We start from the raw sequence: 15,643 nt of genomic DNA on the forward strand, positions 1-15,643 counted from the left end.
AATATGGCTAAAGTAATACTTCACACTTAATAACTCACAAGTTAAACAATATTACTTATGTTGCAGTTTACATAATAATATTTTTTTAAATTTAAATATGTAAATTAAATATATAATTTTAAATTTAAATATATAACTGAAGTATTACCATCACATTTTCTGTTTACTACAAGTATTCATTACAGAATGTTAAGTAAATAAAGTTAGATAAATACTACTACTGGGATGTAACTCAACTGCATCCTCGAAGCTTTGTAATTAGCTTATCTGAGGATGATACTGGTTATATATATATATATATATATATATATATATTTGTTATTGATTTGGTTGCTGTGTTGGAAGTAGGCAGATGTTTGGGAGATCAAATGAATGATCTGAAAGGTCTGATCAAAGTGAAATTGCCGATATATCCTGTGTTATTGCATCTGTCTTGACGGTTCACATTCTTTTTTTATTGTGGGCTTCTTTTTGAACTATTTAGGAGGCTTTTTTTTCACAGTGGCAGCCTTTCTATGTCGTCTGTGCTTTTAATTTGTATCGGCTTTGACGTTTGTGACTTCCTTATGAATATCTTGACATCTCTGGTCTACAAAAATTGGTAATTTTTTTCCGTATTTGCTTTTCTCGCTTGGTACAACAGATTCTGGTTAAATGGTATTAAATATTTGGATAAGAAGATTGGTGTATTGTCTTGCTGTGCGTTCAAGTCCTTGGCAACTGTTTTTTCTGCCTGCTGGCTTTTATGAGATTGTCTCTTGTGGACTTGCTCTTAAGACGAATTGTGACTGGTGCAGGTCGTGGCAAGCCTTGGTTTTTGCTCTTCCTAGGAATCCGATGTACGGTTTGAATGTCGTTAAGCTGTAAGGCGATATCAATTACATGGCCTAATTTTAAAACCATGTCTCTGAGGTTTTCTGTAGGTGCAGTTTCAGGAAGACCGTTTATGACAAGATCTTCTTTGTGTTGTTGCTGATTTAAACGTTCGTATTGTAGTTTTAGAGAATGAAGTTCTTGACGGAGTTCGGATGTCTCTTTCATCAAATTGTGTTGCCTGTCATTTAGCGCGTTAATGCTGATTTTAATGTCTTTTACCGTTTGCAATACTTCTATCACTGCTAAATTATTATGTTTTACCAAATCTTCATTTTCGCTAATTTTTTTTGTTATTTGTTCGTTCTGTTTATTAAAGAGTTCTTGCACAAGGTCTACTTAGATGGCTTTTATGGTCTCTAGACCGTTTTCTATTGGTATATTTAAAGAGTTGAAATTATAGGACTCACCTGCATTTTTTTTGTCTGTTCAGTTCATCGTCTGATTTTGCCTCCGTTTCTTTGTTCTTCCTACAGAGTACGCACTTCCATTCCTCGCGTGTTATATTGGATTTATATTTATGTTGCCCGGTTGTTTCTGAAAAGCCGGCACATTTTAAGTGTAGTATCCTATGCATTTCGTACAAGTTATTATTTCCGTTGGACAATAAATCCTCCAGGCATTTGATACACTTCATGACTCACTTTTTTTCCCTTAGGCAGTATGGCGTGATTATAAAGATGGCTACGTCCTTTGTTCTTAGCTCGTTGTTGACCACGGTCCTCAGTGTTCCCTTTTCAACACTTCAAAATTTGGTTTCTTCTTAGCCGATCTCGTTGAGTTTTATATCACTGTCTTTGGCGTGATAAGTAGGGCTACTTGGGAGCACTTTCAACTTAAAACAAGAGTTGGAACCACTTTAAAACTATAAAAAACTGGAACAGCGATATCACCGTGCGCCCGTTCGTATGCCTACACAGCGCCCTCTGTGTAGGCATACGAAAATAATAATAATAATAATAATAATAATAATAAAATAATAATAGCAAAACTATTATTATTATTATTATTATTATTGATTATTATTATTATTATTATTGTTGTTGTTGTTGATTCAAAAATAGCGATGTTAGAAAGAGAAATGAATCCATTCAGCATCCCCTACTGATAAAAGGTAAGCTGTGAATATAATTTGTGCATTTAAATGAACTGCAGATTGAAATATAAATGTAAATGACAAAATTCAGAAAAACATTCTGTGTATATTTATATAAAATTATTCCACATCCAATATCACTAATGTGAAAAATATCTGTTTCTTAACATATTAAATGAACCATTGTAATTACATATGGGATAAATGTAAAATACATTGTTAGTATTATTATTTACACACCTGGAAATAATATATTCACGTAACATTTTCTATTGAATATTTGTAGTGACAAATATATAATTGTATTACTTCAATTATATATTTCTAAATATTCTCTATATGTGAAGATGATAATAAACTTTGTCGAAAATAATATTATCGTCATCATCATCATCAACATCATCATCATCATCTCTTCTTCTTCTTCCATTAGGAAACATAGATCCACATAAATGACAGCGATATGCATTCCAGATTTTTTTGAAAAAGCTTATGATAGAGCAAACGTTTGAGACAAACTTTTAGAAAATGACAGAAAGGATTTTTTTTTCCTCGCTGAGAAAACTGTTTTAATCCCACCCATCCAAGTTGTTGAACACGTGGAGGTTTAGAAGAACAAATAATAAGCACTGTCTCTAATCTATGATGCCGTAGGAATGCACGGGATTCACCATCGTGTGGTTCCCTTGCATTCCTACGGCATTACTGTAGTTAGGATGAGAAATAAGATCTTCATTGGTAACAATGAGTGATATTTCTCAATGAAAATGTTCAAATTTAGTAATAAATCTTTTTAGTATTAAATTCCTTTGATTCTATTTATGTCATGATTAAAAATTATAATATATTTATTCACTACTGGATAGAATGATGCCTATTACAACTATACGGAATATTGGTTAATTAATGTAATTATTTTCAGTTTCACAATGTGATCTGAATGACTCTCAATGGCATTACTTCAATGGTGACTGTTATACTCTCAACTTGGAAAAGATGGCCTGGCATAAGGCTAAAGAACACTGCGAAAGTATCAACGCATCAATCACATCTATTCACTCTGACTCCGAGTCCTCTTTTATAAATAAACTGGTAATAGTTGTTTTAATCATAACTATTATATTAGTAACACTTAATGAATATTAAAATATTTTTAATATTTTGGCACAGATAATTTTAAAAATATTATCTAGGCCAGTTGTGCTTTCATATCCAACTCATGAATACAATACAAGAACCACTTTCAATATTACAATAAATACCTTTCTTAACAAAGAAAATCACAATCTAATTTTTAACGGGAAAAAATCATTTGCTTCGAATAATTTCCCTATTATTAACTTCTTTGTTTCCTTGTTGATTTAACGTCTTGCAGTTTAATAGAAGATCCTTCGTAGCTCGCTAGGCACCCTTTGGTCGGAAAGACCTGGGTACATTCTCGTCCATGAAATAAGTAACCTGGTCTCTTTCGACTAAAGGTGAGTTAGCCGGTCTCATACGGCGGCAGAGCATTTTTTCTCCGGAAACAGTATAACTATTAGTTTCATGTTGGCTTCAAAAGATGGTATACCGTACTATCCGTATGGGACTAACGGCCGCTGTATCATTATACGCTAAACAATTAATTATTAATTGAATAGTAAAAATCATGGAATTATTTCGATAGTATACATAAAACTCAACATTTCGCATGTAACTAGAATGTGATCTAACAAAGTAAATGACAACGAATATATATTAGCCTGAATCTCATATCCGGAATGCGCAATTAAACTGTATATCTCTATAACTGATATGTGCTTTCTGTAGTTTTGAGCGAGATTAAATTCTGGAAGACTGAGTGATCTTATTAAGGTTGCTGTGATAGTCACTGTGTTGATTTCGCTCAAAACTACAGAACATGCTCTCATAACAGTGAGAGCATGCTCTCATAACAGTGAGTAACACAACAACCTTAATAAGATCACTTAGTCTGCCAGAATTTAATTTCGCTAAAACTGATATGTACCTATAAAGAACTTTGCTATTACTCGGAGAAAATAATCAAACATTGCATGTTTTGCAGAATTTCGGAGAAAATCTTTTAAAATGTAATCCAAAAGAGGAAAAATGTAAATAAGGAAAGAAGAACGACATTTATTGCTTTTCTGATTTACATGATTCTAAATTTACCGTAGGTAGATGATAATGCACTGAAACGTATTGGAGTCTGGATTGGTCTTCGCACATCAAAATTTGATGAAGCCTACCATTGGAGTGATGGATCCGCGGTGGACTATATAAAGTGGGCCCAATTCGAGCCAGACAAAACGTACCAAGATCTTTGCATAAGTATTCAGATCCTTACAGGTAAGAAAATATTCAGTTTACAAATAGTATTTCGAAGCAGAAACTGTCTGAAAAGTTATGTCATCACATTATGATATTAGTTTATTATATTATTTCCATTATTTTTATTTTTATAATTTTATTATATTATTATATGATATCACTGGCAAAGCTACTCGCCTAGTTTTCTTTCCGAAATCCAAATCAGCATACTAAAATGCTAACTTCTGCGATTTTTCTCGCAGAAAAGACAGTGTGATTGGATGTATATTGATTAGTAGTTCCTTGCTATAAGCGAGATTTGGTATTCTGATATAAATAATAAAGGTAGAAAATTGATTGCATGGTACAGTTTGCAATATACTCAATTATTCTACATTTGAAAGCATTTTAAAATACTCAGGAGGTGATGTGTTAGGATATCATATCACTTTCTGATACGCTGTTTTCTAGTTTTTTTTCAGCAACCCTTCCATTATTTTGTCTTCACAAATATAATCAAATTATTTACAGTAAACCGATTTTCTGAGACAACTATAAATATCATTTTTTAAAAAAAATTCGATGAGCTCTCTGTCAATAAATAGCATAATATCAATACATTTCTGATTCCAGACAATCATTCCATCTCCTACAGTACATATTATACCCTTTCATCGAAAATTTATAACAATTATTCGATCTTTCTCCAGTGTGAAAGAAAAACTTGAATCTCTTGGTTTAACATTGCCAAGCTGAAAATTGGAATTTCGTGTGGGGCCAACTTTTTTTTATTTTTTTTATTTAGTTAACGACGTCCACGCGATAACGCGTGATCGGCCATTTGGTGAGAGCTCGCATCGCGTGATATCGCGTGTTTGGCAATGAACATGTTAACATGTTCATTGCCAAACACGCGATATAAACGTTAAGGCACAATTTTGTTTAATAACAATATAATTAATAATTACAACAAACTCTAATGATGCATTATTCTACATGATTATACTAAAGTTAGATCAGTATTTTATTTTCTTCATAAGCTGAGAGTTCATCTTTTTAAGAAGACTTTATATTAACCGTCCTCAAAAGCAATAATCAACACTGTTTCGTTCTGCTTCTTTCCGCAACGTGGTCAGTCTCAAGTGGGTTGGGAAGGCGGGAGTAGGTAGCATTTTAACAAAAGGATGTGTTTCCCGCTTTACTTCGTTTCTCTTCAAATCTTCGTTTCGCCTGTATTAATTTTACAATTAATACAGTAAAATATATTAATTGTAAAAGCTTACGTTTATTTGTTATTGTTTGAAAATATATCCTCTATTTCTTTATCAAACATAATTTTTGTCATAGCCTGTGTAGCTCAGTGGATGTGGCGTTTGCACACCATCGCGCTAGGCCGCACGAAGGAAGTCTTGGTTTCGAGTCTAGTCGCCGACTAGAGTAGACGACTCTAGTCGGCGACTAGAGGAAATTTTTCTAAGCCTTTTTTCGACCGGTTCCCGAGTTAGTCGATCTCTGGCACGGGCAAGCAGGTTTTTCCTCCCGGAAACTCGGGTTTTTCGTCCTGTAAACTCAAGAAAATCGACCGTAGAACCCACATTATTTCAGACATTAAATATATTGTGTTAGGGTTAGGGGCCACGAGATGGCGGCACATTTGAGCCGTCTCTCTTCACTGCGTACCGCTTAATTAGTGATAGCTTTGGGCCATCTGTCTCTGATTGGTACCAGTGGAGATTGAACTGCCCACTCAGTCTCCAAAGTTAGATAGGGCTAAAATGGACTCGCCTACTCCCGTATATACGGGAATAAAAAGGCGTTAGCTGATTTTTTTTTTTTTTTTTTTTACATAATTTTTGTTAGGTATCACTATACAGTGCTAAATTAATAATATCATCTATTAAAATCCAGAATTTTAAATATTCGACTGGACACGTATTTTCAAAATATAGCCTTGAAAATTCACATAATAAATTAATCTTTACTCGGTATGTTCAAGAGTTCTATTAAATTCTAATGAATTAAGAGTGCAGCAATATTTATGGAATAAATGAACGTTTATTTAAAAAAAGAAAAAAGAATAAACTTCAGTTGCGAATTCAGAAAACATTTCTCATCCGAGCTATCTCAGATATATCACACTTCTGTGTGTTTGTGGGGAGAGGGAGAGGAAGAGCGCCCAACACTTTGATATTTAGACACCTTCCAACGCATTCATCCCGGTACCCTATTTGACTTAATAATTGGCAGCATCGTTGTTAATTCGTCCACTTAATCATAAGTGATGATCGTCCTAGAATCTCCTGTATATACAGACGACAGAATTATCTATGCTTTATTTCTTCTTTTTTTTGTCTCAAATTTAAATTACAGAATTAACGTTACTTATGCTGGTTTATTCATGGACTTAAAATGTTTACTTGAAATATTAACACTTTAAAAGAGGTCCAATTTTTTTTTAAAAAAATGAAATAATCGTATATAGTAATTTGCTGTCCTCATTGACAGAGCGTGAGATGAATTTCATTCCCTAACATGAATTCCTCTACCTTACTTATTGGAGTTCTTTCATCAGTAGAAAGATTTGTTTTCTGTTGTTTACAAGATGTTTTAGTTTCTTTTGTGTTTTATATTGAACCCTTGAAGAGATATCATTCTTTTAGAGAAGTTATTTTATGTAATGATTTTTTTATCTGGGTATTTAGTTGGATTTGCTCATCATTTATTTATCACTCTTGTGATCTCATTTCGTTTTATTTTGTAGGAAGATGGACAAGTGGCGAATGTAATGATCAATTCCCATTTGTATGCAAGAAGCAGAACTCGACTAACAATGTGGTGGATGACTTACAACCAATTGGTTATTGTCCATCATCGTGGGAACCATTTGGTAAGCTCACTGTTATTCAAACATAAATGAAGTCGTATCTTTACCTTGTTAGTCAGTTATTATTATTATTATTATTATTATTATTATTATTATTATTATTATTATTATTATTATGAAATTCGATGTGATCTGTTTAACAGTAATTCGACAAGTGTTTGTGCTCTTCCTTAAATCTAGACTTTTTTAAGCGTCTCTGTTATTCAAACTGGGGTAGTTCCGACGTGGTCACTTAAGGGTTAAACACAACTACCTGAGAGAAGTCCTTCACATCGCCTTTAAGGAATATGATAACCCACTGAGTTTACGATCTACATTGAGTCGATATTTTATCAGAAACACTCCCCATTTATATAAATTGGCCTGGTGATTCCAATAAAGTGGCCACTGGGAATATTGTCCAATGCTAATATTCAGTAGTGCGCGCAGTTAATAAGTGTGCATTATGGGTTTTGTAAGAGAAAATATACTGTAGCCTAGAAATTTCGGAATTAGCTGAAAGATTTTTCTTCTATTGGCTTAAATAAGAAACGCATCTCAAGGTACAATACGATGAGATTTATTTTCGGCTGGGAATGGCCTGAATAAACAAGGAGCCCCAGGGTTTTCACCAGTAACTATGAAAACCTTACAAACTCAGCAACTGCAACAACCTCTAACTTAATGGAAAGCAAATCGAATTTGCAGAAGGAATGAAAAATAACTCTTGAACATAACTGGTAATACTGAGACAAAGAAGAGAGAAAACGGTGAAACGTAATTAGTATACGGTATTATATTTGAGAAATAATAATAAAGAAACGGAAGGAGTGTTAATTGTAGTCAACACCAAACGCGAATGTAAACTCCTTTATTGGAAGCAAATGGATAAAAAATGGAAAACGAAATCATCTAACCACTCAGGGGAGGAGTGTCTACTAATAGGTTTACTAATAACCTTTCGTGTGTGGTTATGACAGAAAAAAGTATATATATATATACAAAAAAAATGAAACAATGAAAAACAAAAGACTAGAGCCAATAAAATGGGTCGTGATAAACGTGGATATCTGTAAGAGTATTGCACTAATAACATTCGAATAAGGAGAATATACAAATATACACTCAGCAACATTCACCTGCAAACATTATTCAAGAGAATCAAGAAAATTACTAACAACTAAAATTCACAGTGCAAAAAATGACTGTACTTCTTCACTTCAGAAATTCACAGAATATAGTATTTTTCTGAAGTAATCATATTATACACTTCATGATCTATTGATAATGTGAAAAGGAAATCTTCCCAAAGGGTTTTATCACCAAAACAGCTGATCAGTTGATCAGCTATTAGAAAAGCGCAGAATTATACAACTATACAAACAACATCTTACAATTCAAAAAAAATAAAAATAAAAAAATACCTGCATGTTGCAACCTAACACTGTTAAGCCAAATATAACAGCAAACCTGGAATTTTTCTCATAAAACCAAATGGGAAATGTAAGGTGTCCTCTCCAAACTAAAGCTGAAGTCCAGTGCAAGAATTCACAAAATTAAATACACACACACAGCTTTTAACACAGATATTAACTTCTGTGCTTCTGAAACGTATTCACAAGAGTATTTAGCCCTGATACTATTCCTAAACAAATAAAATACGCGATGATTTTATCTCTTCAGAATCAAGGGAAAATAACATTTCATTCAGAATTACAGATCAATTGATAACTTACCAGTCTTCTCTAAACGTTTTGAAAAAGTAATAAACACAACCCTGTAAATCGCCGCACACAAGTCTAAGATCGTCTCCCAAAAATAGTTTAGTTTCCTTAAAACCAAAAGAATCGCCATGTAATTAGTGGAAATTAAAAATACCTTCTCAGACAACGCTTTGCAGTATTTCAACCTTTAGGAAATCCTCCTATTATTAAACGCTAACAATACAATTTTGCTAATTTTGTATGCAAGAAAACCCCTCATGTCTTTAATCCATCAATTTCAAATTTGCTTGAATGCTTTAATTCATCACCTTTGACTGTATATTCTTGTTTAGTTTCAGTATCATTTTCTCTATTATTGTTATCTATTACTTTTCCTTTACTTATATATAATTCTTAATAGAATCTTGCAATAATCTCCAACATACGTCTTCTGTCTGTAATCAGTATTCAATTTTCATCTTTTACACTTGTCATGTAAAGATTCCCTGCATTATCAAGATCTTTCCTGTTTTCTTTAAAATGTTATTTCACTTGATGTTATGATTAAATTTCTATTGAAATATCTTATATCCTCTCTTATCTTTTACTTAATTCTTTTGAAGCTCAGTATATTCTTTGTTTCTTACACCATATGCATCTTAATTCTTTTTTTTTTTTTTGGCCTTTTGTTTCATGATTTTTAAACTTTTTTTTTGCTCTTTTGGAATACTCATATAAATTTTCAGCATTCATTATTATTATACTTTTTGTAAGAATACTGGTGAATAGATTTTGAATATTTGAAATTTAGCCAATTTCAATGTTTTAATGTACACATTTGTGTGTGTGTGTGTGTGTGTGTGTGTGTGTGTGTGTGTGTGTGTGTGTGTGTGTGTGTGTGTGTGTGTGTGTGTGTGTGTGTGTGTGTGTGTGTGTGTGTGTGTGTGTGTGTGTGTGTGTGTGTGTGTGTGTGTGTGTGTGTGTGTGTGTGTGTGTGTGTGTGTGAAAAATAATGTGGTTTTTGAATGATTATAACACCGAGAATAAAAGAAGAAGATTTAATCGTTAGACACTACTAGTTTCGTTGAAAAGATCAACTTCTTCAGGTGTAAAATACAAAATATTACATAAAAAATGACAGAAACATGATAAAATAACAATAACAGATCTAATATAAAAACCGTAATACAGTTTAAACAGGAATGCGTGCTGACGCTGCAATTGAAGCTAACTACGTGCATGAGCTATCTGGAGAGCACCAATAACATTAACAGCAGAAATGTGTGCACCAGATAACTTGTAGCTGAGGCTGTTTATCATATGGGATGAATCAAGAGAAATTTCTGTAGATTCGAGTATATTTCTCTCGAGTTCATCATAACTAGTATGTATATTGGATGTTTGAGACCAGTGTATGAGGTGTTGGCGGCCTCCATCGGAGTTCATAGAGAAAAGAACGTGGCTAGACAGAGCGCTGGCTCTGGTCCTATTGAAGGAAATGTCTCTTTTGTGTTCTTCAATACGTGAGAGGACAGATTTAGCCTTCTCACCGTAATATGGTTTGCCACATTCACAAATGATCTTGTAAATTTCTAGATACTGAAGAGGGAGATGTTTTACTTTAGGTCAACTCACTATGGAGCGAAGTTTAGGAAACGTAGTCAAACATATTTTTATGTTGAACTCCATATGAATTTTTGCCAGTTTGGGAGAGAGAAAGCTGATGTACGGCAAAGATATATACATGTATATATATGCTCTTGGGGAAGAAGCTCTTCAATAGTAGGTAAACGACTGTGAGAGATAAACGATTCAATAATAAATTTAGTTCAATCCTTTATCCAAGTGTGAGCAAATTTCACTTGGTTAGACTATAATAATATAGTATATTATTATACTATAATAATATCATATAATAGACTTTAATCCTTTATCTTGGATAAAGGATTAAACTAAATTTATTATAGTCTAACCAAGTGAAAAATAAACTTTCAAAACCATTCAATGTTCTTCAAAAGGGAAACCATTGTTGATTCTGGTCCTTTTTAGTAAATTAAGTTCATTTTAAATCTCCATTTCGCCTGTTAATAAAGATCTCGCTCGATGTGCCAGAGTTAAAATAATAACAAATTTCTGCGGAGGGTAATGAAGAGAGGAAGAATGAAGGTATCTGTCTCTGTGTGGGGGATTTCTGAAAATTGAGATTTTGATATATTTAGAGCATCTTGTAAGTTTTATGTCCAAAAAGGCAAGACACTTGTTGTATTCTAGTTCGCAGGTAAATTTAATTTTTTGATGAAAGTTGTTAAGATGATCTAGAAAAATGTTATCTAGATCATCAAAATTATCTAGACAAGATTAAGGATTTCTTGAGTAGGCACGTTCTTGAAGAGAGAAACTCTATCGAAACTCGCAATTAAATCTGATTTGTTAAGTTTGAAGTCTTTGATTTTAGACACGAAGTCAGCTGATTTTTTTTTTTAATTTGAAGTATTCGAGGATAAGATTTTTATCCTCGAATACTTCAAATTCGAGGACAAGATTTTTAAACAGAACTCAGGATTAGCGATGGGTAGTCCGTTCTCACCGGTACTTGCTAATATATTATTTGAGGATTTCAAAGAAAAGGCGATTAATTCCTAAACACTAAAACCCAAAATCTGGTACCATTTTATAGATGATGTTTTCCTCATTTGGGAACACGCGTTAAACAACCTGAATACTTTTTTAGATCATCTTAACAACTTTCATCAAAAAATTATATTCACCTACGAACTAGAATCCAACAAGCGGCTTGCCTTTTTGGACATAAAACTTATAAGATACTCTGAAAATATCAAAATCTCAATTTTTAGAAATCCCACACAGACAGGCAGATACTTTGATACTTCCTCCCATTACTACTCTCCGCAGAAATTTGTTATTATATCAAACCTGTCACATCGAGCCAGATCGTTATTAACGGGCGAAATGGAGATAAAAAATGAACTTAATTTACTGAAAAGGACCTTCCTTAACAATGGTTTCGCTCTGAAGAACATTGAAAGATTTACCTCTCACTCGTTTACCTACTATTAAAGATTCTTCTTCCTCAAGAGCATATATATCTTTGCAATACATCGTTTCTCTCTCTATCCCAAACTGCAAAAATTCTTAAGAAGTTCAACATAAAAAAAAAACGTTTCACTACGTTTCCTAAACTTCACTCCATGCTGAGTTGACCTAAAGTAAAACATCTCCCTCTTCAGTATCCAGAAATTTACAAGATGTTTTGTGAATGTGGCAAACCATATTACAGTCAGACGGCTAAACTGTCCTCTTACATATTGAACAACACAAAAGAGACATTTCATTCAACAGGACCAGAGCCAGCGCTCTGTATATCCACGTTCTTTTCTCTATGAACTCCGATGAAGGCCGCCAACACCTCATACACTGGTCTCAAACATCCAATATACATAAGTGTTATGATGAACTCGAGAGAAGGATACTCGAATCTACAGAAATTTCCCTCGATTCATCCCATATGAACAACAGCCTCACTACAAGTTATCTGATGCGCACATTTCTACTGTTAATGTTATTGGGGCTCTCCAGATAGCTCACTTACGTAGTTAATTTCAATTGCAACATCAGCACGTATTCCTGTTTAAACTGTATTACAGTTTTTATATTAGATCTGTTATTGTTATTTTATAATGTTTCTGTCATTTTTTATGTAATATTTTGTATTTTACACCTGAAGAAGTTGATCTTTTCAACGAAACTAGTAGTGTCTTACGATTAAATCTTCTTCTTGTATTCTCAGTGTTATAGTCATTCAAACTATACTATTTTTCATAATATTATTAACGGAGTAAATATGAAATCCGATACATATATATATATATATATATGCACACAAACAAAAATGTTGCTTTGCACAATCTCTCATAGGAAATAAGTGTTTCAAGATAATTGGGAGCAACGAAGAAAGAAAAACTTGGAGACAATGGGATTCTGCTTCCAGCATATGCGAAGCCATGAACAGTACACTGGCATCAGTTCACAGTGTTCAAGAGCAAAGTAAGTAAAAGTAACTGATATTATTTTTAAATACTTTCTCTCTCTCTCTGTAGTGTGTGTGTGTGTGTGTGTGTGTGTGTGTGTGTGTGTGTGTGTGTGTGTGTGTGTGTGTGTGTGTGTGTGTGTGTGTGTGTGTGTGTGTGTGGAAAGCAGAGGCGAGTTTCCAACAGCGAGTGCTAACCAAAAAATTATTCGGTATAACTACAATGCAGATGAACCGAACACGTGTGCAAGTAAATTCAAGCCTTAAAAATAAACAAATTGTTTTTAAAGTCCATAAAATTTATCTAACATCGATCATCTGGTGGGATTAAATCCTGACCTGTTGTGTAAATACAGGAAACAGTTGCTTTTGCTGACTGGGCTAGTGATCTGCAGCTGATGAGTGCAACCACAATACGTTGCTGCTCTTTCAAAGAATTAGAGTTTGGACACGACAGGGAGCAGCATTGCATGGAGTCCTTGACGACTGTCCGTATGTCAGATCCTTGATACCGTGCAAGAACTAAGAACTACGTAATTGTATTGATTGGACAAATTTTCTGTGTTTGTCTTAAAAAAGTTTTACTTCATTTCCTGCATATATTTTGCATCTTAATATTCTCCTAGAGCCTTAGGTCAGCTACTTAAAAATTACTAAATCTCCTCGTTTACTTTTACCAGGTAATTATTACTTCAGTACTGTTAGTATATTTCCACTAATTGTAATAACTCTTTTTGAATGTTCTGATAGGCCTTCATAATTTCCTATTTTATCTTTAGACTATAAAAATTCTAAAAATGAAATCATCTTTCCTATTCCAATAAAATGGTTTTTTTTTTATTACTGTCTAGAATTTCTCACCAGTCTGATGAATATATCTCGCACGAATTTGTGGATTGGTCTCAGTAACAAGGGAAACAATGGTTTATACCACTGGGATGATAAATCTTTACTTAATTTTGTTTACTGGGACCCTAAACTTGGATTATTTCGCCCGATGTCCACGGTAAGAAAGTATAGTGTCCTCAGGAAAGCACTTTTAACATGATTTTTTTAAATATTATTTTATGCTATATTTTCAATATATGCTAGTATATATGTATATACTAGCATATATTTCTTCTATCTTTAATGGTACATTACATTTTTACATGAACCATTTACATCTTAACTTCTGAATCGCACGGCTATACCCAACCTAATCCTACTTACTTGTTTTATGACACTCCTTATGCTCTTCAAATAACGGCTGAACAACAAATGTGCCAAAGAATTTCAGCAACGTACTTCCTGACATCTCACGTAGATAAAGTCTACGTGAGATGTCAGGAAGATTCATACCCTCATCTTGGTTGCACTGTAACAATGTCTACCTCTTTAAATCTAAGAACTATGCATCGCATTATCTTTGGTGTTATTGGAACTTTTCTCGGTCTTTAGGAGCGTGCAGTATTGAAGTGCTGCTTCAGCGTTTTTCCCATTCCTATAGAAAATATATTGCAATGCATGATCCCCAAAGAGACCCATCACCCAAATTTTTCAAAATTTGGTTCAAAAATGGTTCAAAAATTACCAAACATTTTTGGTAATTTTTGAATCATTTGTATTTAACAAATCTCTTCTTCGTAATCTGTGTAGGGAACACACTCGTTTGAGAGTATTTCTTCTACTGGCGGCTCTCTTTACATGTGCTCTTAAAAGATGCACTTTAATTTGAGATATTTTCTTTTTAGATCCGCTGTCAAGACCCGATTTCTCTTTTGCATTTCTTATCTTTCTGGCATGAAAAATCACACCTCTATCGTTCTCAACTTGCTACAGGTGAGTGCCTTTTTCGATCTTGAATGATATGCTTTTCATTAACACAACCTGTATCATTGCAAAATTCGAAAGTTGGTCAGTCTTAGAATACTTTCTTATAATTAAGTTGTTGCCTTGCAAACCTTGTTAAATGATACTGTCCAAAAGGATGTAATTTGCAAAATAAGATCTACCATAACATGCCTTTGAATTTGCTTATCTCATACTTTTCTTTCCGGCTTATGCTCCTTCTATCGGTAATTGCATTTCTCTGTTCAATAGAAATGGCCACTTCCCGTATTCTGCTTTCTTCGAATTATATTTCTAAAAGCAGTAAATCGTAAACAGCCATCCGTTCGTGTCTATGCTTGAAAGTTACCAAACCAACAACTTTATCCTCTGTTTTTTTTAGCCTGGCTGTTCTTAGTAATAGCATTTCTAGGAAGGATTTCCAAAGAAATATAAATTCTAGTTGGTCAAGTATTATGACCTTTCTCTTCTCTTCCGGGTCTTACCTGCATTTGGCAGTGTTTCTGCTGTAGGTTTGTGAGATATCATGGGTAGGATTGTTTTAAAATGAATTAGTGCTAAATAGTATTCATTATTTGGTTTTATATATATATATATATATATAAATATTATATATATAATATATATATAACCAAATAATGGAAACTGAAAACCTATTGAACAATATACGACCGTGTTTAAGCTAATAGTTTGATATGCTGGAAACTGTTTCAAGGACTAAACGTAATCGATTTTGAACAATTTGAAGCCTTGATATAAATGAAGAGATTTCCTTTGTATTGGAGGATAAAGTCCTGCGATAACTAAAGAGATTTAAAAACATACGTTTTACAGTGGGCATGGAACTCACATCTAGTTGGCAGCGGGGATTAAACCTTCTCCACCGACCCATTTAGGCTCTTATTTATGTGGACGATTTA

At 33.4% G+C, this 15,643-nt stretch overlaps 1 protein-coding gene across 1 annotated transcript in view; it reads left to right on the forward strand.

Moving 5' to 3' along the window:
* LOC150110339 (macrophage mannose receptor 1-like) overlaps window positions 1-15,643 on the forward strand; it is a 161,065-nt gene that overhangs the window by 11,117 nt on the left and 134,305 nt on the right. The window contains exons 2-6 of the mRNA XM_090393039.1: window positions 2,892-3,061; window positions 4,147-4,318; window positions 7,041-7,166; window positions 12,782-12,910; window positions 13,745-13,899. Of these exons, the coding sequence (XP_090249165.1) occupies window positions 2,892-3,061; window positions 4,147-4,318; window positions 7,041-7,166; window positions 12,782-12,910; window positions 13,745-13,899 (752 nt within the window). The remainder of the gene's footprint in view (window positions 1-2,891; window positions 3,062-4,146; window positions 4,319-7,040; window positions 7,167-12,781; window positions 12,911-13,744; window positions 13,900-15,643) is intronic.

The sequence above is a fragment of the Typopeltis vanoorti genome, chromosome 1 (genome assembly GCF_054136105.1).
Source record: "Typopeltis vanoorti isolate ZY-2024b chromosome 1, IOZ_Tvanoo_1.0, whole genome shotgun sequence".
In the NCBI taxonomy this organism is placed as follows: Eukaryota; Metazoa; Arthropoda; class Arachnida; order Uropygi; family Thelyphonidae; genus Typopeltis; species Typopeltis vanoorti.